General features: G+C 44.4%; 1 protein-coding gene across 2 annotated transcripts in view; it reads left to right on the top strand.

Annotated features, from left to right (window-relative positions):
* The window catches only part of LOC138492097 (E3 ubiquitin-protein ligase MARCHF5-like), a 140,346-nt gene that overhangs the window by 55,842 nt on the left and 59,171 nt on the right, over nucleotides 1–25,333 (top strand). For both annotated transcript variants that reach the window (XM_069619063.1, XM_069619064.1), the window contains exon 2: nucleotides 22,560–22,762. In XM_069619063.1, coding sequence (XP_069475164.1) covers nucleotides 22,560–22,762 — 203 coding nt within the window. The remainder of the gene's footprint in view (nucleotides 1–22,559; nucleotides 22,763–25,333) is intronic.

The following is a 25,333-nucleotide window of genomic DNA, read 5'->3' as shown; positions in this document are numbered from 1 at the left end:
CAGCTCCGTAGCACGCCATCGACCTACAAGGGGTAAAGACTACTCAGGTTAGCACATAAAGGACAAGAAGGTGCTGCACATTGTGCTTCATCACCACATCTTATTCTCTCAGCTGGCAGCCATACTGGGACATTTCAGCGGTCTGCAAGGGACAAAGAGAGACATAGGTCAGCACAAGATAAAGACGAACAGCGCCGTCCACCGTGCTTTCACTCACCGCTTAGTGCTCGGCTCCCCTAACCAGCACGACACCATCAACGACACCCTCCAAAACCTAAAGGGAGAAAGAAGAGGCATTATTAGGGGCAAGAAACAAGAAAGGACAGTTCACCAAATTCAATAAACCTACCTTGTTGGGCTGGAGTTACAACAAGCCCAGACTCCTTGGGCCTGCACCAGTGAAGCAACTAGGTAGCGCAGCGCCCACATCTAATGACACACCCCTGCACCGAAGAACAGGACAGAGATTGCGCAATACAAGAAAACAAGGTGAGGAGAGGACATAGGGGAAGGTTTGGTCCTCGAGGGAGGTGGGATCAAGCAACCAGAGACAATAAAGTTAAGATCTGGAAATCCTGTATTTCAGGCCCAGTCCCCAGTCGGATAGATTCCAGGGAAGGGTTCGAGATCGTGAGTGGTCCAACCAGGCTCAGTGGCGTCTCCGTGGATATCAGGTGAGCGTTACAGACAATGAAGACACATACTCCCTGTTAAATAATTCTAAACCTACCTGTTCCATTCTGGTTATTCTTTTTCTTGTTCTTATGCTCTAGATGTCTCCTCTATTTGATTTTCCCTTGGCTCCTCAATTTGCTGCTAAGTGTGCCTAGGGTGACACCTCTTTAGCTGATTAATATGGACCCATTTCTTTTCTGTCTGCTCTCCTTTGGGGATGTGGATTCTGTAGGCGACAGGTGAAATTATATCTACAATTTCAAAAGGACTGCACCAGCTCTGTAAAAATTCCCCTCCCTGGTCTGGGTCCGTTGGAAATTGTACAAGTAGACCCTGTCTGCTACTTGGTATTCCTTTTTGGTTGTTTTTAGTCATATTGAGTCGTCATCCCCTCTGCAGATTTTTCCAGATTCCGCTGAGCGTATGCAAAAGCATGTTGAAGGTGTTTTCTTCGATTCTCAACATACTCATGAGTTGTGGAGGCGTTTATCAGTCTCTGCTCTTGTGTTCTGTAGAGCAGATGCTGAGGTAGCACCATCCTTCGTGCAGTCATTAGCTCAAATGGAGACCTCTTGGTCGCAGAAGAAGGTGTAGATCTGATGGCCATCAGGACAAGCAGTAATCGGATGTCCAAACTTGGCCCAGAGTCTGCCACAAACTTTTTTAGAATGCTCACAAATGTTTTGTTGTACATCTGGACTCCCCCACTAGAGGACGGCGGTATGCAATGTGAAGTTTCCTTTTTACCTCAACTATCTCCCACTTCTTTGTCATCACTTCGCTTGTAAAGTGACCACCTTGGTTCTGACTCAATCCTTTGGGGTAGGCCAAAACGCGAGAAGATGTGGCTGTTTCTGCCCTACAATTTGGGGGCGGGAGACATTCCACCGATTTGGTAAACAAGCATGTTACGGTTAACATGTACTTGTTCCCCCTAGAGGAACGAATCACCGGCCCAATTAAACCTACTTGTAAATTTGACCACGGCAGTGTCATCCCCCTCTTCTGGAGGGGAGCTCGGTGTGTGAGTGATGTTGGCTAAAATTGGGCACACACAAGACACCCCTTCAAGTATCGGTTGAGGTCCTGCCCCATGTGTGGCCATTATGCAACCTCCCGCAAGATTTCTAAAGTAGTGTGAAACCCCCGATGACAGGCTGTGGCCGCGTCATGGGCGTGACTAAGCATCAGGCTTCAGAATGAGGTAGGTACCACCCACTGCTCACAGCCAGAGATGGATCTCCTGACCAACAAACCGTCTTGGATTCGGAACATTTTTGGACACTTCATCAGCACTCTGAGGTCCTCTTACACAATGTAATCGATATCCGCCAGGGGAAAGTTCTCAGGGTCCTCAATGTGTTGATAACATTTCCCAATAATTGGATCCCCTTTTTGTGTCATAATTAAATCAGCATCTGGGCAGTTGAGAGTTCATTGTGAGTATTTGTCTGGGACCTAGTGACAGCAGTGACCTGGATTTCCCCCAACAGGGACTCTATCTCGAGGAGACCCCCCACCCCCTGGATGCCTCTGGTTTTGGCCAGATGATCAGCTAGGTCGTTTCCAGTTTAGTCTGGCCCCTCTATTCTGGAATGACCCTTGATCTTCTTCCAATAGATGGTCATCCCACTAGAGGTGACCAGATTATCAATATTTTGGATTAGCTTGCCATGTTTGAGAGGTTTGTTATTAGCACACAGCATGCCTCTGGTTTTCCAATTAACCAGGTGCTCCACGAACCCGTTCCGTACATAATCTGAATCGGTGTTGAATCCCCGGGGACTAGCGGGTTAGACACCTTCAGGTTTCTCACAAGTCCATTGCACTTTCAATGGTCCTGGTCCTGATTATTTACAGAAAAAATTAAGTTGTTATGTTCCGGCATGCCTACTCCGCTCCTCCTTGGATTTTCCTTATGGCAGTACCAAGAGTTCGCCGAGCTAGGTTAGGCGGCAGAGCCTTCTGTCACAGCAGCACAATTTTGGAATAAGCTTCCTTTGAAACGTCGAAATATCACAGATCACCTGGCTTTCCCATGCCATCTTAAAACCGTTTTATTCCATGAACTGTGAGTGTTCTAATTCTTGCCTGTTTCTTACCAGATCTCTATTGCGCCATGATGCCTTTGGGTGTAAGATGCGCTCTATAAGACTGTCTAACATATTACATTTTCCAGGTGTGAATTGGCGTGAGCCTGCCCCCTCTGCGACTTGCTGGCCTCAATGAGCTTGTTATAGAGGATTTAGATGATGCAAAAGAATGATCCGATTCCATGTTCAACCTTACAGCTGTGGAAGTGTTCATTGGAGAAGCAGTCTCTGAAACTTCAACCTCTTTGTTTGAACTTGGCCGAGAACCTGCTAGAGCTGCGGATGCGGCCTTCAGTAAGGTTTCCAGTGTTTCCTGTTTATATGCCGCCACAGTCGGCAGTGAACTATAAACTGCATTTGCAGTAAACAGTTTTGATAATGCGTCGTTCAAATGTGATCTTGGTGTGTTAAACTGGAGTGCTGACCTTGGTGTAGATCTTCTCGGGGAATCGAGCTGTTGCTGATTTAATAAGCAGTACTCCCCCCCCCCCGTCACTCTCCCCAATAAGCTCAGCGTCTGTGACCTCTTTGTCCTCCAAAACAGGTAGCTCAGACATCCGACTAGAGCTCACAAGGGCGTTTAGTAAAATATGCTGTGATCTTCTTGTCAGGTGCTTTTGCTGGTATATTCGCTTCCAGTTTCATTTCGTTGTCTGAGATATTAAATCAAACTGTCCCTTGTACTTGCTGTTGGTGTAACCGCAGGAGTAGCCGTCATGCCAGCACTAGTTGATGGCAGTACAGCGTTTTGAGCATTTTGATCACGTTGCCCATTTTAAGCGTTTTGATCAAGTCTTACCCAGTCTTGCATATGCTCCTCTGCTGCTGGAGTTTGCTTCTAAGCGTGTACCATGACTCCATAGGGTGATGATCTCCGCTCCTTCCCGGCACCTGACTGCAGCTAGGCTGCAATTAGGCTGCACTTTTGCGCCGGCACGTCGCGCCCGGCGCTAGTTGTAAGGAGGCTCTGCCTCATTAAAGGGGCAGGAAAAATCAGTTCCTCAGAGTGCAGGGACAGCAATAAAACACTGCTAACTCCACTGCATTTTTTATTACGTTATTAAAATCCCTTAAATATTTTTGCTGATATTTATTCACATGTGCTTGCTAAAAAGGAGTGTGATTCACTCTCTTGTTTTCTATAGAGAGCTTGCTACACTCAATTTAGCTGGACCTAGAAACTGCAGCAGACTGGATGATGAATAGTTACTAGCCACACGAGGGAGATGGATAAGTTCACTATTTACACTCGGCTTAAATGGATGGTAATTTCTTAAATATACAGACATACTTCATGGTAGGTGCTTTGCATAGTTTGCAAATAAGTGTCTCCCATAGGATATGAAAAGTGAAAATTACAAACACAAAAAATGTGCGAGATGCACATATAATGCGCCCCCTACCCTAACAGTGATAATTCTGACAATGCCATGTTGGGTGTAATTGTGGAAATCCATAGATGCAAATCATGCTCCTGCGCTCAGTTCCTTGGTTTGGTGGCTCTTGCATTCGTAATTTTGAAAAGACGGACCACACATTTTATTATTATTTTTTTTTAATTTAATTTTATTGAGTTTTGACGTGCATATCAAACATGGAAAACAATCAGTTCAACATTGGAATTGGTGAAGAGCACATTTAAAGATCATGTGTGAACGCATTTTGTTGGCACATTATGTAAAACATTCCCCTCCTAACACGAAAATTCCCACCCCCCTCATTTACTTTTACCACCCAGAGTTCGGTTATTCGTCACCATGAAGAACAGTAACCACGGGGAGCTTCATCATTGTATAGGTACTTAGTACACTTACATTCAACTGTGTCATGAACAACGTTATGAGTTCGATAGAGTTCTATTGTGTAGTGATGCTATTGCACACGTTTTATTAATCAATATACTTTATGCGAAAGTCGGTCCATGCTGTATCAACTGAGGTGCGGTCTCATGGAGGGCGGCAGTCAGGCTGTCCATTCGGTATAGATTCTGTGCTACGTTAATCCATTCAGGTTTTCTGGGGAGGGATTTCCTTTTCCAGAAAGTTGTGAGGCATGCTCTGGCAGCTAAAAGTAAACCATGAATCATTTTTGGGAGCTTGATGACTGTATCATTTTGTTCTTCTAGACCAAACAAAATTAGTAGCAGGACTTTCTCCCTGGTTATGCCTTCTAGCTCTTTGCTCCAACTGAGGACTTTTTCCCAATATCCCTGAACAGCTGAACAGTTCCACCACATGTGCCAGTAGTTGGCATTCATTCCGCATCCGCGGCAGCAATATGGGTTTGCACCTTGTTAAATTTTTGCAAGCCTTGCTTGGTTGTATTGTCATCTGTATAAGATTTTGATGCCATGGAGTTTATACTGGCACGCAATACAAGAGTTTGATGCCATGGAGTTTATACTGGAACGCAACAGATGTTTGTGCAGTTCTTTTGCAGATCTGGAGCCAGGTGTGCTGGGTATTTCTCATCCCAAGTCGGTTTACCACTTTGCTTTTAAGATATTGGCTGGGGAAGTACCTTACCTCTACTAGGGCTGTGTACATTGCACCTATCAGGCCTCTGGTGCCTGCGCCAGTGTCTAGAATTCTTTTGAATGGGGTGAGCTCTCTTTGTCACTCGTCTTTTCAGTGTTCTTTGGTCATAACCCCTTTGAGGAAGATTGGAAGTGGGCCCAAACCAAGCGCCTCTTCGAGTTCTTGTATAGTAAGAAATATTCCCCCCCTTCCATAGTTGTCCAGCTCAGCTTCATACCATGTCTGGAAATGTTCTGGGTCTGGGATGGCATTTTGAAATCCTGGAACCCATAGGTGCCCTAAGGAGGATGGCCATGTTGCAATCCTTTAATTTCCTTACCTTGCTTCCATCCGTTCCATAGGGTACCAAGTATGGGGTGTTCTCATATTCTTTTGAGTAATTTTGGTCTGGCTACCCAGAGCCACTCTCTACAGCTGAGGGTCATAGGTGGTAATTGTCTAGGTCACCCCAATGTAAATCCATCCTTTGTCTGAGGTGTGGGATCAGAATTCGCAATTGAGCGGCCTTGTAGTACAGATGTTTATCTGGGAACCTGACTCCTCCGCTGTTCTTGCAGAGATGAAGCAGTGCACTGGGGACTCTTGGCTTTTCGTTTGGCATAAGAAGCGTAGTAGGGAGCATTTGGTTGTTACGAAGTATGTGTCAGGTATGTGGATGGGGAGCATTTGGAATAAGTGCAACATTTTGGGTAGGATTACCATCTTAATGACGTTAAGCCATCCCATCCATGAGATTGTGTGTTGGTCCCATCTCTTAAGGCCCTTTTCTATTACTGTCATCAGGGGAGGGAAGTTCGCTTCATAGAGGTCTTTGAGGTTGCGGGTGACATTGTAGCGCAGTACACATTTTTTTAAAGTGTCAAAATCATTATTCTCATAAGGGAATACATACCAACGCCACTGTGACAAATCTAGCGAGATTGTCACAACTTCACCAGGGGAAATCTCCCCTCATGTGGCAAGGGAAGGCAGAAGGTACCTGATTCTGACCCTTGGGGTGGCTATCTGGGGTGGTTATCTGTGGTAGGGCCGCATGAGGGAAGACAGCCCTTGGGGAAGCCGAGTAGACTTGCTAGGTCAATGGAGTCATTTCACTGTTTCTTTAGCCTCTGGTAACGCCCACTTGCCTTCCTATTCCTGTATGGCATACTGTAGTGTGGGTGTAGAAACTCCTGTCATGTCCAATCGCCAACTGTATTTACATTCCCCTTTGCTTGAGAACAGTGAAACGAGAAAGGGGACTGGAAGAACGAAGGAAAGCAAACACAGCGCTCTAGTTGTTGGAAAAGGTTAACAGGTGTCTGCACGTTTAAAAACGCCTCATCTTGAAAGAAAGAGAGACTTGCCTCTCCTGACGTATGTCGGGACACTGAAGGGAGAGCAGGCTGCAGTGTAGAGTGGAGAAGCTGCTGGAGGTGCTGTCCAGAGAAGTATGGAAGCAGAGGTTTTTCCGCTCTTGTGCCATGGACAGCAGGAACTGCCAGGTGAAGGAAGCAAAGCGGGAACTGGAGAGCAGATGGGACGCCCTCCCAGCCGGCAAGCAAGCCGCTGTGACAACAGTAAGAAGCAAAGGAGGCAGAAGCAGCCGACGGAAACCCGTCAGCCGAGAGAGCGAGATTGGGATGCTGGGGTGCTTCATGGCAGATGCCACATTCCGTTGATGAACCTGTAAGCCCAAACAAGGGAGCTGGGATATCGGGGTGATTCAGCAAAGAGACTAAGATGAATGAAGAGGGATCGCTGACCCAATATATGAAAAGTATAATTAAAGAATCTTGGAACTATATAAAAGAGAAGGTGATTACTGATGAGAAGTGCAAATCTTGGCCCGCACCCAAATAGTGAATCAATTAAGAAAGCCCTGGCAGCAGAGTAAACCAGGCATACAGCAAGTCTGGGACCTGCAACCAATCAAGATGGCTAAACTTGGAAAACTGGGAAAGCAGTTTTCCCAAATGTGTGGCATCTAGGGTAAGGGAGTCTCCCTCCCCTTTTTGCTGCGGGGAAGTCAAGAAAACTCTGAGGATGAAGCATATCCCCTGAGCCCGTGAATTGTGAAATGTGAAACCTGTAAACTGTGGAAAAGCTACGAAAGTTCAGGGGAAGAAGCATAACACTGGAAGCTGTGAATTGTGAAATCTGTGAACTGTCAAAGCTAAGAAAGCCCAGGTGTAGAGGCATAATCCTAGAACCTTTGAATTGTGGAATGTGGAAAATCTCAAGGGATGGGTCATGCCCCTTTACATTGTGGAATGGTATAACCCAAAAGGAGATGAAGAGAGAAATCGTATATCTTGAGTCACCAAATTCAGTGGGGATCAGGGGAGCCTCCACTTTCCCAGAAAACACTCTGCTTTCTCGGTTGTTAAATTAAAAAAAAAGGAGGCGATCCAGTGAACTGCAACCGGGGAGAAATTAGCTACTGCCTCCAACCTGGTGACCGGAATGGTATGGTCGACCAGGTCGAAGGTAGCAGACCGGTCCAAGAGCATCAACACCGAGGCGAGGCCCTTGTCCATCAGCTCCAGTAGCCTGGATTTGAGTTCCAGCAGTGCTGTTTCATTGCTGTATCCGACTCTGAAACCTGATTTGCTGGGATTAAGCACAGGGATATTATTGAGGTGTTGGGCAATCTGCTCGTACCGCCAAGGATTTTTATAAAAATGGCGTGTTTATAATGGGCCTGTAGTTGAAAGGAACCTCTGGTTTTTTAAAGAATAGGAGTAACCCAGGCTTTTTTAAGATCCATGGGCACAAAACCTTCTGTGAGTGAGGCATTGACAAACTTGCAAATGGCGGTCAACAGAGCAGGCGGGCAAGATTTAATTATTAAAGCTGAGCATGGATCACCCTTGCAAGAGGTCACTGAGTCGATTCACAATGACTGACAACTCATCTTCAGAGATGGTGGAGGAATAAAATTGAGGACTGGAGTAGCTTCTTATGAAAGAATCAGTCCCCGCATTATTAGACATTGTCGGAAGCTCTTTTTTTCCTGCAAGCTATATCAGCTCTGATGGCCTTCAATTTATCCGACATGGCATCCTGGATGTCCTGACACCAGATGCGTCCTTAACAACTTTATCCATATTAGAGGAGCTAATAATCTCCTGTTCTTTAAGTATTTTAAAGAGTTCTTTAACCTCTGATTGTGCATTAGAAATCCTGGCGTTGCGGGAATATTTCTTCTCTTCCACAATAGCCATTTTATGGTTGTTGGCTGCGCTTTTGTATTTGGCCAGGGCAAAAGGAGATGGACTTGAATTCCAACTATAGAAAAGTTTCATAGTGGAGGATTTTTGTTTCTTCTTCAGTTCTGACGAAAACAAAGGTTTATTTCTCGTCCCCTCCCTCGCTCTCCTCCTTTTGAGGGGGTCCAGAGATTTAGTGATAACCTCAAAGTTTGATACAAGAATATTAGACATACCTGTAATGGTGTCATAGGGTGTAAAATTAATAGAAGGATTCAACAAGGGTTCTATTCTTTCTGGAGTGAGCTGTTTAAAGTTTCTGCTAAGAGAGCCCTGAAACCTTTTAGCCTTAATTTTCTTAGGGAAGTCTGCCTGAATGGTAAAATGCATGAAAGAAACTGGTAAACAGTTAACAGTTAAAACAGGTAAGTAGAACTTTGTTGGGTGCTTTTACACTTTGGAACTTTGGAAAGGAGCTGCTATATTGAGGTATATTGAGCTTAGTGTGTGAGGGTCAGGTTAGGATGTTGGACACAGGACAGGGAACTTGTTGTTTTGGATATTCTGAGATGGACGTTCCTTAGTTTTGTTGAGACAGGGAAACCCCTACTAGAGTTAAGAATAGGTAGGATTTACCCAACCCTCTTTAATTTGATCAATAAAAGTCTTTAATAATTACCCCAATGCCACTGTGTCCGAGTCCTACTCGTGATTCCTTACACCACCCTCACTTGACAGTGTCTTGAGTCCCCCGTTTATGCCCCCAGTGGTACTAATTTGGGAAAGCACAGACTTTGAGGCACTGTCGCTAACAGTTGCACTGCTGTGTTCTCTCTGTATTATTTTCACCCCCTTCTTCTCTTTAGTGCTGTGAGAAGATCTGACAACCAGGGCAAGCGCTTTACAAACAACCAACATAACATGTACCTTGTTAAGTGGCGTATAAATTGATCAGGGACATGCACGTTGAGGATAAGAAACACATTCAGATTGGACATATACAAAGAGCAGGGACATATACAGTACGGAGGAACATATACTTTGTGCAGTAACATTTAGAACGGGGACCTTCACAGCAAGCATGGACGTGTATAGACGTACAAACCAAGGAGAGAAACATACATTGAAGAGCTATATGTACTCTGAGCACATACTTTTAGCAGTGGCAAATTAATTGATGAGGGTGAAACCAATTAGGGAGGGAAATGCACACTGTGCGGAAGCATCTCTTCCCCTGCCAATAAGATAACTAGCAAAGCACTCCCCTTGAATACCTGTGTGCAACCTTCACTCGCATAAGTCCTGCATTGACCACTTTAGCCTGTTATTCCTTCTCCGGTTGGTACATTATGTCCCATTCAAGTGAGGAATAATAATGCCTCTTATCCACAGAACTAAGAAGCAGGAGACATTTGGTATGAAGTATCATTTCAAATGGGTTTTATTTTAGTTTTCCCTTCTTGTCTCTCTGCCTACAGCCATTTCAGATTGTCTGGCTGGAGAGCAAAGTTCTTTTTAATCAATCAACATAACTTTCATGGATTACTGCTGCAGTATAGAAACCATATGCGAGTGAAGCTTTTTTGAGTAGCCTGCACTGTGAACTGAACACTTCTAGATGATCTCTGGTTTGGCAGATAACAGTAATGAGGCAAAGTGAGGTAAAATTATTTGCCCGAGGTTGCACAATTTGATCAAGTGGGGAAGCTGTGTTTTGGGTTTTCCATTTAGCCAGGAGACCTAATCTCATCCCGAATTTAGTTTTACACCAACGCTCAATGCTTTGTGGTAGATTTCTAAAAACCTAAATTAATACGGTTTTGTTATATAAAGCTGACTTGGACCGCACACAGCTCAAATGCTAAATCACTATGAATATGTATATCATTATTCAAAGTAAGTATGATGTTATCTCATACCCGGTTGGAACACAAAAGAGAACCGATATCTTAAAAATTATCACAAGTCCATCAAGCAGAGTGGACTGATTGAACAAGTTCCTGTGGTGTTCTTTGTTCTGAAATATCAAATATGAGGAGGAAGAAATGCTCTTTATGAACTATGTGAGGAATCTTCTCCCCAAGGGGGTGCCACCTCCTTTGAGGCTAGGGAGGTGAGCTCGCTCAGCAAGACCCTCCCTAGGGGTTGAGGCAAGTGGGATCTCACTGGGAGTGAATCCCCTCTAGTGGACAAGGTCTTCCTTTACCACAAGGAACTCCCTATGCTACCAACCTTATCTGCGTATATACAACTGCTTTCAACAATCACTAATGTGGTTTCCTTTCAATTGGCTTCAGGTAATGATGGACAGATGACGAAACCTGAAGAGAAATGAAATTCGCCTTTGCACATGAACCAGTATGTAAAAGGAATGAACAAATCATGGAAAGAGAGAGAACCAACCATATGCAGGGGAAGCCCTCAGATGTAGGTACTGTAATGAATCCTACGGATCCCTCACAAATCCCCTGCCTAAAGTCTCCTCCCAAGTGGCCAGGAAACGGCAGAGGAAATCCTGTGGGATGAGACACAGTATTTGTCCTTTTAAAATGTAGATTCTTTTTAAAATTACCCAAACAGGTAATGACCTATTGTCATTATGATGTATCTAAACCACATATCAGATGTGGGGCTCTGAATGCAAATGCCTTTAAACCTGAATAGGCCTTAATAACAGAAAGACCATGTAAGGTAGTTCAGAATAAAAATCCTTCCTAATCCCAAAGGCATAATGGAAAGGAATGTAGAAATGTTGCCATAAATAAACTGTCTTACTCTAACAATGCATTCGAATTGTTTACCCTTAAATAATTCTATGGGAAATAAATCTACCCTTAGAACTAAGAAATTATTTGAAAGAACTGATTTTGTTGTTTGGGACTAGAGGTCCCATAATCCCGTAAGTACTGGGACAATGAAGAGGGCTGAAGAGTCAAGCCGTACTGGTAGTAGTCAGGCAATTAAGCCTAATAGCCCACACCTGAAGGAACACGAGAGGCATAAAAGGCCCCCTGAGGTGCAGGCAGTTTAAAAGGAGCTGTAACTGTGACTGGAATGCGTGCAGTAGTAGCAGAGATAGAAGGAAGACAATAGTGTGTTGGCAGTCCAGGCAGAAGTGGGAGAACACAAGGAACGCTGGGATCCTGCTGTAGCAGATTTCACCTGCTTATCCTGTGACAATCTTATTCCCCCAGACTCTGGTGTGCAGAGGTTGCGCAACGGAAGGTGTGCAGGAAGGCTGTTTTTCCCCATGTGAACCGAATTGCAGAGATTGCACAGCGATAAGCGTGTTGGTGACCCAGTCGTGAAGCCGGGTGTCTCGTGAGCGAAAGGGGCTCCTTAATTGAGTGGCTGGACCGGAGACACTTTCAGCGAGGAGGGATGTGGTCTCAACTGAAGCCAGAAGTCGTGCAGCATGCGGAGAAAGGAAAACAGAAGCCTGTGAGTTAAACCTGGCATTCTGATTCCTTGCCCAAGCACTGCTGGCAAAGGTATCCAGCTTAAAAAGCACTTGCATAAGAGTAGAAGAGATGCAAAGTTGTTTGTTCATTCTATAACAGTGGGACCCTTGAAATGTAGCACTTGCGTGTGATCGAGTAATTCTATTTCACTCTCAATGTAAAAGCATTTGTTAAACCTTTAAACCTTGTAAAAACTATGAAGAAGTGGTTGCAAGTGCCTAATTACGTTTTTTCAAAGGAAGAGTGAACTCTGAATTATTATTCACGCAGACTACAATTGCTTCTAAAGAAATGTCAAGTGTTAAACCATTGTATTTGAAGTTGGAGAGAGCAAGCATTGCCCAATCCAATATTTATTATTCCCCTATTGAGACTGGAAGCAGCCTTTCCCAAAGCCAGAAAGCATTTTAAACAATACTGTGAGCCTAATAGAACTTAAACATTGCCCAAGATACAAGTGTGCAAGCATTACCTGAAGCCAAGGGAGTGGCACCAAAGCTTCTGAGTAATTATTCTGGCTATCAGTTGGCAAAGCGACAAAGGCAAAGTTGGGGAAAGGAAATTGCTACTTAGAAATATTCTTTTTGATTCGGATACAACCTACATTGCCAAAGACTGTAGATGGAAGAAAGAAGTGTGTTGCAAAGGCTATTCTAGGTTGTTGTGGGTTGCAGACCAGGGCAAATAGGCTGCCCCTTTGAAAATGTATATTCAGAGGAAGAGTGCCTTGCCTATTTGAAGGTGTTGAAGTACCTGAAACTGAATTCTGTCAGAACCAAAACATGTTTGAAGTTAAAAAGTACTGAAACTGTAGTAGTGTCTTTGGTTGTCAGTAGATTCAAGACTTCAGTAGCGCAAGTGAAGTGGGGAACTATGAGGCAAAGGAACATGCCCTCATGTTGAACCCTTGTGGAAGTAGAGGTGCTGTGAAGTCACCCTGACAAAGATACCTACTGTGATTTCTAATCTTATCAAGAGAAACATACTACTAAGTGTTAACCAAGAACTGTGTCTCACTAACGTTTACAGAAGTTGCATTTCTTTTGAACTGTGGGAAGTCTTCTTGGATAACTGGAAGTGGTGGCAAAGCATTGTGGCTAGGAATAACATTGATGCTATCTTGAGGAAGTTGAAAGTCCTTATTTCACAGAGAAGAAAAGCTTTGTTGTTGTTGTAACTTTGGTTAATGAAACCTTCACTTGAAATAGAAACATCAAGAACTGAATTGAGACTATACTACCTATATGGATTTCCTTGTTTCTTTTTGTTGAACATTGGAGCTGAGTTTACCTTGAATCCTGGGGAAGGGAGATCACCCAGGCTAATAAGAGGTTATCAAGAAACTGTAAATATTGATATTTGAATTGCCATATATTTTCTTTGTGTATTTATTTTATTTTATTGTGCATTTGTAAGGCGCTTATACATCAAGTAAATAGTGTTTCAAAGAGACCACAGGGCAGCAGGGAGGGGACAAGGAAATGAAAGCAAGTAAACGATGAAAGATGGAGGCGGACCTACTAGCCCTTGTGAGCATTCCGAACGTGCAACTGCAGAGAGAGAGAGAAGGGATGAGGTAGTGTGGTGGTAAGTGCTAGGTGTACAGGAGGGAAGTGCTAGGGAGTGAGCAGTTGCTAAGTGGTCAGCTGCCAATAAATAAATGCAGACCTTTGGTGGCATAGGCCAGTGTGTGCCGAGGCAAGTGCTGGGAGTGGGCGGGGGCTGAAGGCGGTTGGGTGTGGGACACCAGGACCCAGGAGGACACATAAGGGCCCTGGTCAGCAATCTCAGCAACTGAGGGGTTTAGCAGAGGAGGGAGGAAGGGAAGGAAGAGGTGAAAAGGGGAAGGTCTTGAGGAGCTTCCGGATTTGAGGAGATCCGGCTCAAGATGAAGAGGAAAGGGGAGGCTTTTCCATGGGAGGGAGCCTGGCGAGGAAAGAGATCGGCCCCCAGCTCGCTGTTGAGCAAAGCGCTTGACACACAGAGTTGGTGCCAGAAGAGCGTAAAGATCTAAAAGGAGAGTATTTAGTGACAGCCATTTGTAGACAGGGTGGTTCCTGGCCCCAGACAGCCTTAAGAGTGATGCAGAGGGATTTGAATTTGATCCTTGCAGCAACCGGGAGCCAGTGGAGAGATTTTCAGGGCTGGAGAGATGCGATCCCTGGGCTTGAGACCAAGGATAAGTCTCAGAGCCCCATTCTGGATTAGCTGGAGGGGTCTTGGAGAATAAGAGGGTAGATTAAGGAAAATGCTATTGCAGTATTGTAGCCTAGAGAGAACCAAAGCTCTAGAGACATTGAGCTTCTGGGGGAAAGTGAAGAAAAGGAAGAATTCCTTTGAGGAGGTGTAGTTGAAAGTGGGCTTTCTTGGCAAGGTCCTGGATGTGAGGGAGGAAGGAAAGAGAGTCGAAGATAACTCCAGGTTTTGTGGCATCAGATGAAGGAGAAAGGGAGAGCCCATAGAAGATGTCGAGACTGAGGGGAAGAAAGAGGGAGCGGGAGTCCCAATAGGAAGGATCTCAGTCTTGCTGGTGTTGAGGCAGAGATCATTGGTAGTGCACCAGGACTGGATGGCAGATACGCAGTCAGGAATGATGGAGGCAGTGAGGAGAGGGTCAGAGGGAAGTTTGAAGATAAACCAGAAGCCCTTTTGAAACAGTTAGAGTGGAAAATACGGAGAGAGATCAATCTCAAGTTACATGCAACCACACTGTCACATTATTACAAAGCCCAGAGGATTCCACGAGGCCTAGGAGTGAACTTGGAGCCCACTCTCTGCAAAGAAAATCCTGACTTCGTAAATAAGTGAGATCCTGAACAAGTGTTCTCTTGACCTCGACCTCCTAACGATCGAGGAATTATCTAACAATCTAACTACACTTGACGAGGAAATTGAGAACATTAAAAGCAATCTGAGCAAAAACTTAACCGCGGACCAACTTAAAAACATTCTGGAAGATTCCAATGAGAAGCTAGCCAAATATAAACAGGAATTAGAAACTAAGAAGATAAGGAAGCTTAGATGAGACACACAAGATTATAAGCTTGACATAGTATACACCTGGCAAGAGTATTACGGACAACGGCCACCCAGGCCATATCAACCACGTACTCCAAGAACTGGACCACAAAACACAGACGCGTCATCATCGGAGGCATCAAGTGCGGAACTAGAGACACCTGCGGATCCAGCAACAGAAGCCCCGTCCACCGGTGCGGCTGGAGGAAGCTCATTTAGTACAGCTCCTTTTTTAGAAAAAGACCGACCAGACGAGGACAAGGGAAGAAAAAAATCAGAGAGGAAGAAACAAACGGGGAAAAGGACATAGGAGTTAACATCTCATTGTATCAACTCTCTAAACTAGAGTTAAAAGTTCTACGCAAGGGCATCTCCTTTGTACCACAATACAATACCAACCTCCTCAGGGAAAAAATAGTTTTTTTTAAATTGATGAGAAAACTGAAACTCAAAGTCTTTTTTGACTCTCTCGGAGAGGAGGAATACATCAAAGAACCCTCAGAATTCCTAGAAATGACACCGAAAAGTACATTCAATCCCCCTATCAACAACCATGTATTGGTAGTTTTTGAAAAAACAGTACTTGATCAATTTAAGAAACTACAATACAAGTCCAAGAGTCGTGGTAATTTCACAGCAGCTGAACGTCGGACACTTAAAAATCTGCTAGACAACAACAAAATTATTTTCAAACCAGCTGACCAAGGTGTAGCACTCGTCCTGATGGACAAGAATATGTACATAGCGGAAGTCGAACGACAACTTGGTGATCTCGAGACTTACCAGCACATTGTTTACAATCCAACAGAACAAGTGAGAACCCTCATTAAAGAAACTCTTGATGAAGCAGAAATGAGAGAAAAAAACTGAGATTTCTAGATACCCCCCATCCCATCATACCGGTTATGTACATTCTGCCCAAAATTCATAAGAGACTTGTTGACCCACCTGGGCGTCCCATCATAGCAGCTACTGACAGTTTACTGGAACCACTTGCTAAATATCTGGGCCAGATTTTACAACCACTGATACAAGAAACAGAGACGTATATCAAAGACACTACGCACTTTTTGAAAAAATGAAAGGAAATTACTTTTGTGAGCCAAAGGGATACACTCTTTACTATCGATGTTACATCTCTGTATACCACCATTGCACACAAGGCCGGACTGGAGGCCATTGAATGGCTTTTGCTCAGGTCGGATAATTGCCAAGGTGATAAACTGTTTTGTCCTAACACTGCTCAAAATAGTACTGATTAACAACTTCTTCAGATTCCAGGACAATTTTTACTTGCAACTCTCAGGGACCAGCATGGGTGCCACAATGGCACCAGATTATACAAACACCTACATGTACTATTTGGAATCAGAAAATGTCCCTACATCCCCGAGGTGGACACACCATCTGACCCTCTTTGTCAGATACATTGACGTCATTTTCGGCATTTGGTCTGGCCCCGAAGTCGAACTCAACAACTTTTTCGTAATGATGAATGCTATGCACCCGCACATTAAGTTTACTACACTCCCGACTAAATTGAAGATTCATTTCCTTGATGTGGAGGTCTATGTCAAAGATGAGAACCTTGAGAGCAGGATATTCACAAAAGCCACTGATAGAAACAGTTTGTTATTGGCTACAAGCTTTCATCCCCATCGAACAATAGACAGCGTTCCACTGAGCCAGTTCCTGCGCTATCGTAGAAACACCTCTGAAGATACCGAATATGTAAGACAATCTGCCACATTGTGCCAAAAATTCAGAAACAGAGGGTATAATTCCGGATGTGATTACTGGCATTGAACAAAAAGTATCCATCATCCAGCGAGATACTTTGCTAATTTCGAAAAACCAATCAAAGGATGACCGTTTGGTCTATGTAACAACATACTCAGCCCAAAGTAAGAAAATTAGGGACATTATTCAAAAGAACTGGCCGATGCTCCAGTTGGACCCTCAAACTCAACCACTCTTTCAACAACTTCCAACCTTCGCCTACAGAAATAGTAAAGCCCTGAGAAGTAGCCTTATCAGAGCCGAAACATCAAAAGATCAAACTACGACTAAAACATTCAAGGGGACACAAGCCTGCTATAATTGCCAACATTGTAGTAACATTTTACCTGGCAACACAATCTCACATCCACATACTGGAAAGCCTCTCTCATTAAAACACTCTTGTACTTGTGATTCCACTAATGTAGTATATGCCCTAAAATACCCTTGTGGATTCTACTATGTAGGCATCACAATGAGAAAGGCCAAACTCAGATGGACAGAGTCCAATATAAGGACAAAGAGTCTCAAATCCCCTGTACCGGTGCACTTTATGGAATCCAGGCACTCGATAGCCCAATTGAAATGCTTAATTTTAGAACACGTGAAGGTTGGCCCTAGAGGGGGTGACATCCATAAGAAACTGCTTCAGAGAGAAATCATATGGATCGATTTGTTAGACTGTTTTACTCCCCGTGATATGAATTGTGAATTTGATCTGATGTGCTTTCTATGATGCTGCAGGTGTGGAAACAGAATTTGGCAAACAAAGGTGACACTGTACAGTTCGAACAAATATGCTGGACTTGTCCACCAAAGTTGATTATCCACAATCTGGAGTATGTTAATACACAAATATGCATTTGTGTATACTTGTCATTCATGAATATGTTTGTTCCTACAGAATGTGAACGGCTTAGGGACCGTCAGCATAATAGCTGTTTAGACAGGTTCTAAACAGCGATATGTTCGAGTACCCATGACTCGCGCCAATTGGTCAGTCACCACACATGTACACACCCTACAGTGTATTTTAATGTTTTGACCCACTTAGGGATGGGAGCTGACTTGATTGCTTGCTCCTCACCCTGGGTCTCACTTACCTTGCAGGAGGTGGGACGCCCCACAGTCTATCTTGTACTATGATGCCCCCCCTACTGCCCCCTAACAATTTTTAAACACGACAGCCCATATCTACAATTCACTGTTCTCTTACCCCACCCTCCCACCCCCCTTTTCCATTTACTTTGATCCTCTGGATCCGGCATGGTCTCTTCAGGATCGTTATCATTACATTGACAGGCGCAACTCGCCTGTGTGTGGAATATGCAGTATTTTTGCGGCCTCGCTCGCAACATTGCGTTCCGTACATCCCGACCGGCTACATGCCCACACCAACATGGCGCCCGCTGCGCTTACGTGCCTGCGTGGCGTCCGTAACGACCACTTTATCAGTGATCATTTGCGAGTGACCCGTCTTGGTGACGGGACGCTTGTGGATTCATTCTCCATGCAGTAAACAAGTAAGTGCATTTTAGCCAGCCGGTTACGATCTCTGTCACAGACATGATACCGTGTCCTATATACAATAGCTACGATCATTTTTGTACACTAGAGATATGTTTTAAACTACGGAATTGCGTTCAATTTTTCTCCATTATGTTAGAATTTCAGGGACCTTTTGTACCTCTACCCCATATTTGTGAGCAATTCGCCAGTACACCATTCTGAACACAGTAACTTGTTTACAACAGGTCCTCTACCTGCCATGACAGGGGGCTTTGCATTCTCTTGCAGATTCCTTCTAGGGACCTGCATCCTGCCACCACTTACCTTCGGTCTGGCGGTTAGGATACTCACTCCAGACCCGATAATACCTCATGAGCCCTGCTTTCTGGACCCATTAGGTTATTATATCTTCCAGTTTTATCCTGGAATATTATATACAACACCAATTGATGAGTTTATTTATATATTTTTTTAGGACCCACCCAGAGACTACACTTTGAATATATTTTGAAACATGAGCACATCCAGTCCTGAAGATGGATTATCATCAATGATGTAATTGTGATACAACCTGTAACACCCATTGGATTGACCTTATTTTGGTTTACACGATCTTTTACAGCTCAAACTGTACCATTGTTGTTTTTTGAATCGCTGCCTTGTGACAATTTTTTTACTATTCTTTACTGTCTACACACTGCACTGTGGAAATTAACAGTGCAACGCACAGAGCCATTTAAATATAAACATTTGAAGCTTTCTGTTGAACCTGCCTTGAGTTAGTCTGGTTGTTTTCCTTTCTCTACTCTAGCAGACAGACAGGATATATTGAAAGAAGTGGATACTTGAATGATTATAAGATTTTGTTAAATTGTGAAGCACCTTGACATGGTACTCGCCACGAAAATTGCAACTTTATCGCCTCAACTATTGTGGATAATTGACTCAGTTGAGTCTTCTTTCTCGCACTAGTTGAGCTAACTGACCTGGGATACTATCCGTTAGGAGTGCGGCATTGGGCACCTGGGCAGCAACGTCCAGGGTGTGTTTTGTGCCTTTGAAGTTTGAAGAAGAAGTCATCTGCATAACACTGGAAGCTGGGGGACAAGGTGGAAATGAGGTGTGCAAGCGGAGCAAGTTTGTTGTTAAATAACCAGGGAGAAAGGTTGGAGCCCTGTGGGAGGAATCCAAGTGATTTGCCCGCGGCTGAAAGTACTGCGGGCAAAACGTTTGCATGAGAAAGGTACGAACTACCAAAAGGTTGCACCTTTCTCAACACACATACATTCTCACACCCTCACACACAACACACCCATAACACCTCCCCACCTACACCCTCAGCACACCACCACCCACACCCCCAACATAAACAAACCCCACTTACCTTCATCTTCATGCTGATTGCCTGCAGCGCCAGTTCCCTTTCACTTCCGTGATCGGGAACCGGCACTGCAGGGTCCTTTTTTCTTTTCTTCTTTTTCTTTTTTTTTTTTTTAAACGGAAGGCTGCAAGGGTGTCCCCCGCTCACTATACCATAAAGTATAGTGAGTGGGGCGATGCGGGGGACACCGCCGCAGCCCCTGTTTTTTGTTTTTACAATGCTACCACCAAAAGTTCAAACCTTTTGGTGTTCGAACCTTTGGTGGTAGCATTTTTAGAACTTTTTTGGTCATTGCGACCATTTTTTTTTCTCGGAAAACCGTCCTAAACCCTGTGGGCCACCGCAGGTGGAGATGGAGGTGGGGATGGAGAAAGAGCCCAGAATAACCTGGGACGGACGGTCATTGATGTTTTAAGTGTGAGGGCCAGACGTCCTGTGTTAGTGTTTCCCTTTAGTTTTGGTAGATTGTTAAATCCTCGTCGAGTAGTGATAGTGAGGCATTTGATAACTTTTAAAATGTAATGAAATGCCCTGTTTTGAACAATCATCTAAAAGTTGTCTGCCTCGTATTGCTGACCCCTGACAGAACATCTACAAAGGGTATAGTAGAGTGGCACCTCAGAGCCAGCGGTATCCTGTTTGTGCACGAGAGAACGCGGGTGGTCCAGCGTAGCGAACAGTCGGGGAAACCACTGTGCGGATGGAGTCCCAGAGACCATCCCTCTTGGTGGCGTGATCATGGGAAAGCCGTGGAGGGCCTGGGGCCGAATCAACAACAGCAAAACCAAAATAAAAAGGAATTCTCCCATCGGCAGATCTGTGCCAAACACCCAGAAATAACAAGACGCCGAGAGCTACTCTGCAACCGACACAAGAAAGCGGAAAGATGGAGAAGGCGAAGCTGCCATGTTCTGAAGCCAGACCTGGTGAATCCAACCATGGCAAGTGAAGGTACAAGGGTGGATGAGGAAAGGTGGAGGAAAGGGGACTATGTGCAAGAGAAACTGCAATGTTAATTGTGAAACATAGGGAAAGTACAAACAGAGGTCCTGGGAGACGCCAAGAAAGTTGTCAAGTGTCGTCATTACTGAGCACGGGCATTCCTTTGTAAGAGACTGTGAGAAAGAAACCCTTTGAATTGAGCCTGAATGCCAGTTCCAGGAATCTAGGAGACTTCAAGGGAAAACCTGTGCGAGACCCCAGGATTTGGGGCACCAAAGCAGTGAAAAGGGTGTAGAACACCTCAGCCAAGACAGAGGAAATTGTAACGATTCTAAAGGACTTAAACTGAAAGCAGGAAGAGTAAAACACCACTGCCAAAGGAAGTGTCACAAGACTATTGACAGATGTCACAGGCTCCTGGAGACTACATCTCTAAGTATGTATCAGGAGCTGCAGAAACTCATAAGGGACACTACAAAAACTCAGATGTCCTGTATTGACTTTTTTTCCCCATTGAAGGAGTGAACAGAACTTTCCACATTTGGAAAACCCTGAAAAAAGCCCAAGTAGTCCGGCTAAAGGGAAGGTGCTAGAAGCTGTAGATTCTGGCAGTGTTAAGTTATTAGCTGTCTCACGGTAGTTCTCACGATAGGGCCAGATAGAAATAGGTTTTGGACAGATGACATTTTGCTTTGGACTTTTGATGACGGACGAGCACCCTTAGTTAGTTTGGTTAGGGAAGGAATATACCAATATCAATAGGGCAAATTTTGCATTTTCTTTATTATTTGAATAAAAATACCTTAAATGTCCACTGTGCATCAGACTCCTCCTCCTTCCTGGTCCGCTACAACAATTTCATAGAAGAGGATTGACTTGGTCAAAAATGCAGTGCTTCCACATTACTATTCAGCAAAAAAAGCACATAAGTAAAACAATTGGCTGCATATGTCCCCCATAATGTAAAGGGGCCGCTTCACAGATTTCACTTTTTTCATTCAGGTTTGTAAAGTTCAGCATGGGCTGCAGCATTAAGACACTTAATATCTGGAATTCTCAGTACCTTTGGCAGGCAAGATGACTGGGTGCCACCTAATTAAATATTGGGGTTATCCATTCCTGGGTCCCCTCGTCACCCTCGGCAATGTCTATAAGGGAGCTGGCAGAAGGAGGTCCTATGGATATGCAAAAGTGCTGCCACAGAAGGGTTCATGTGAGGGGAGGTGAACAGAGAGTGGAAAAGGAAACCATATTAGGTGTGAAAAGGGTGGGGCAGGGTATAGGTGGAGGAGTGAATCCAGCCTCAGTTGGGTTGGATCGTAAAGGCACACAGATTGAAACATCATTGTGGTTGTACTCTGCCCAGAATATGTGCGAGGGCTCTGAGACTGCAATAAGTGGAGAGGGTGTTCAGTGCTGAATCAGTTGAAGGGCACTCGTGCGGTTAAGCTGTGTTTTGAAGTTGGTGGAGTAAGGGCTCTGAGGCTTGCGGTGAAGGGAAGCGGGTATAAGTTCAAAGTTGCCAGGGTGGGGGAGGGGTTGACGACTGCTGGTTGATGATCTGTGCGGTTTAGTCCGAGCCATAGGAAGCAAGGGAATTTGTGGGGCTTTCATTAGATGGGCTGAGTTTTGGGATCTGGAGGTATGGGCTTACTCTGAAATTGGCTATGCCTCGAACCAGAGAAAGGGGGCTCCATGTTGTGTAAGGATCAGTATGGGAGCAATGCTCTGAGCGGGGGATGGTGGACGAGTTGCCAGAGAGAGTTTAGGGACACTTCAGCAGTGGTATGAAGGCGATATTACAAATGGTAGGCACCGTGCCTTTTTGATGGCTTGTCCCTCCTGCAGTTGGGGGTTACATGCAGGTTATATATAGAGCTAGTTGATTTTGGTGGCTCCTACTTGTTGGTCTGTCCTAGCCCATTAAGGTGCCATTTAATGGGGGTATAATATTGTATTCTTCTTTTTTCTAGGCACTGCTGGGTGTGCTTCGCCATGGAGAGTGAAGACCGTACCGCTGAGTGGGTGAGTCCTTGCCGCTGCAGTGGCTCCACCAAATGGATCCATCAGTCATGCCTGCAGCGCTGGCTTGATGAGAAGCAGAAGGGCAGCAGCACTGGTAGTGTAAACTGTCCCCAGTGTGGCACAGAGTATCGTATCGTCTTCCCAAAACTTGGTAAGGACTCAACTTGGGAAGTTTATACAAGCTGGCTATGTGTAGAATGGTCTAGGTTGCATTGTAGGATGTACAAAGTTGAAACATTGTCTAAAATTAAACTAGCCGCTAATAACATGTTTTGTGTCAGAAAGAATTTTACTAAAATTGAGGGAGCGGGTTCATTGTTAACACTCTTTTTCAGGATGGATGGGAAGTCTGCGGCCAGAACTCCAATTCCCTAGACCAGGAGTATACAACCTTTGTCTCTCCGGATGTTTTGAACTGCAACTCCCACCAGCCCTGGCCAGAATAGTCCATGATGAGACGGATAAATTGTAATTCAAAACAGCTGGCCCGCCAAAGTTTTCAGACCCTGCTTCTAGACATTGTCATATACTGTTTTGTTTAGTGCTCATAGCAAACCTTGAAATGTGTTACCGTTGGGTGTGCTGTCTTACATTGTCAAATGCTAGGTATTGATTCGAATTTCTAGTCACTTTGAGACCGTTATTGTGGTTGTCTCAGTCTTCAGATTTTTGTTTACCTTTCACCTGATGTGACCTCAAAGGTCCCTGGACTAGCATTGGTAACTGTCGGGTAGTAGGTAGGCAGAGGTTTGACTGCTCTCGGGAGCCTGAGTGATGTACACCTTTAGCCTGAAAAGGTGCGTTTACCCCTCTTTTTATTAACCCATTCGTAAACCGGCTCGCCGGGCAGAGCTAGTGTGACGGGGACACTCCTGAAAACAATGTGCACCACAACACAGGAAGAACTAGAATCCAAGGAAGTTATTCTTTCTGTGCATTTCTGACATAACATGAAGCAGTTTGTGGCAATGCATCACTTTGGCGTCTTCCTTCCTTCTGTACAGAATGTTTTCTCCCAGATGACTGTGGTTTTTTAGCGGATTGATGAAATACTTGTTTGATGCCAAATCATTGGCGTGGCTTTACCTACAATCCTTTCAATATTGAAGGAAATAGAAAAGTGCTGTGCTATGTCCATGGCAGAAAAACATGGCACTTGATCTGCTCTCCATCAAGGACCTGAGCCATTATGCCACATAGCTCCTTTGCACCTACGAGTTTGCGGTGGTTGTCGAGTCTGCCAGGTAGGTGCCACCAATCTTAGTTTGTGTGTCTGTGACCAAACGCCTCTTTCCACAGTGCCCCATGCGTACCAGGAACAGCATTCCTAGCCGTAAACAATGACCACCTTTGTGCTGGTGAAATGGCTTCAGGTCTAACCTTGGTGATACCCAGTCACCCAAGCTACGGTTATGACTGAGCAGCTTTCCACTTGTGATTGGGATTGACCCTGGTCTAGCTGGCCATTGTGATCTCTGACCAATTACGAATGAGTCATGACTTCCTTGCCTTACCATTGGTCCTCTTACCAGCTTTGGGATTGTGGGTTAGGTTGTTGTACGCACAGCCATGGTATCTTCTGACCAGATTTGCGTTGAATGGTGAAGATGTTATGGTAGCATTCGGCAAGTTTTGGATTGGGCAGGTCATGTTGTCCCAGGCTTCTCTTTAGATATGAGGAGTTTACATTTTTTCCACAGTTGGTTGGGAGAAGTCAGACATGGAAGACAGACACATAGATGGAGTTTTCTCACAAGTTGCCATTTATTGAAATAATAAAGGGTAAGACAAACGCCTATCTTTCCCTAACCCAACAAAACCAAGAGTAAAGGCAGATGACCTAGTGTCTGAAAAATGTCTGTCCCTCACACTATTACATACAACAAAATTATACAGGAACCATTTGGCAATTTCAAGTTTGTAACTTGAACATATAATCAATTGTAAGGAAAACAGAAACTCATATGATCAGGGTTGGATCCCCCTCCCCTGGATCAATTCAGGATATTTTAAACCAAAGCTGATTTCAGGAAAGTTCTTTTCTTTTACCCAGTTCCACTCCAGGTGGAATACAGAGTTCTTTATCTCCAATATATCCTTCACTTGGCAAAGTGACTTCTCTGTTCAAATTTTGTCTCTCTTAGAACAATTGTTAAAGCTTCCATTTGGCAGTTCAAAAAGTCTTTTTCTTCATACATCAATTTGAAAGTCTCATGAGACTAATCACTTTTCATCATTTTATGCTTCTTCACAACTAACACCTTGATCAGGATGGATCATCCAGAAGTTTTTCTTCAGTCAGGATGGTTACACAACAGTTCATCAAACACAGGAGCAGAATTGTCAATTATTTTCCACCACAATCCGTTACAACCTTCTTCCACATTTAAAGTACTTCAACTTCTCTTCTTCTGGTCCACTCGCCTGCCAGGACTAACCACTATGTGTCCCTTCCTTCCAAGATAAAACTCCTCCGACTACTAGTACTGCTACTACTCATACTCTGTGGTAAAGTTTGTTCCCAACTTTCCATACTTGACTCCTTAATGGGGAAAGCTAAACCAACAACAGCTTCTGGGATAAGTGAATTTGTAACACAATTGGCTTATAACTTCTTTCATACACATGCTTCACAGAAGGACAATGATTCTCACATGCATTTATTTGCCATTGGCAATGCAGGTTACAGTTCTCTCCCCCTTGATCCGTTCTACAAGGGGGG

The sequence above is a fragment of the Ambystoma mexicanum genome, chromosome 10 (genome assembly GCF_040938575.1).
Source record: "Ambystoma mexicanum isolate Mex_15411 chromosome 10, UKY_AmexF1_1, whole genome shotgun sequence".
In the NCBI taxonomy this organism is placed as follows: Eukaryota; Metazoa; Chordata; class Amphibia; order Caudata; family Ambystomatidae; genus Ambystoma; species Ambystoma mexicanum.
The sequence above is the reverse complement of the archived record's forward strand: the minus strand, read 5'-3'. Positions and strand labels throughout refer to the sequence as shown.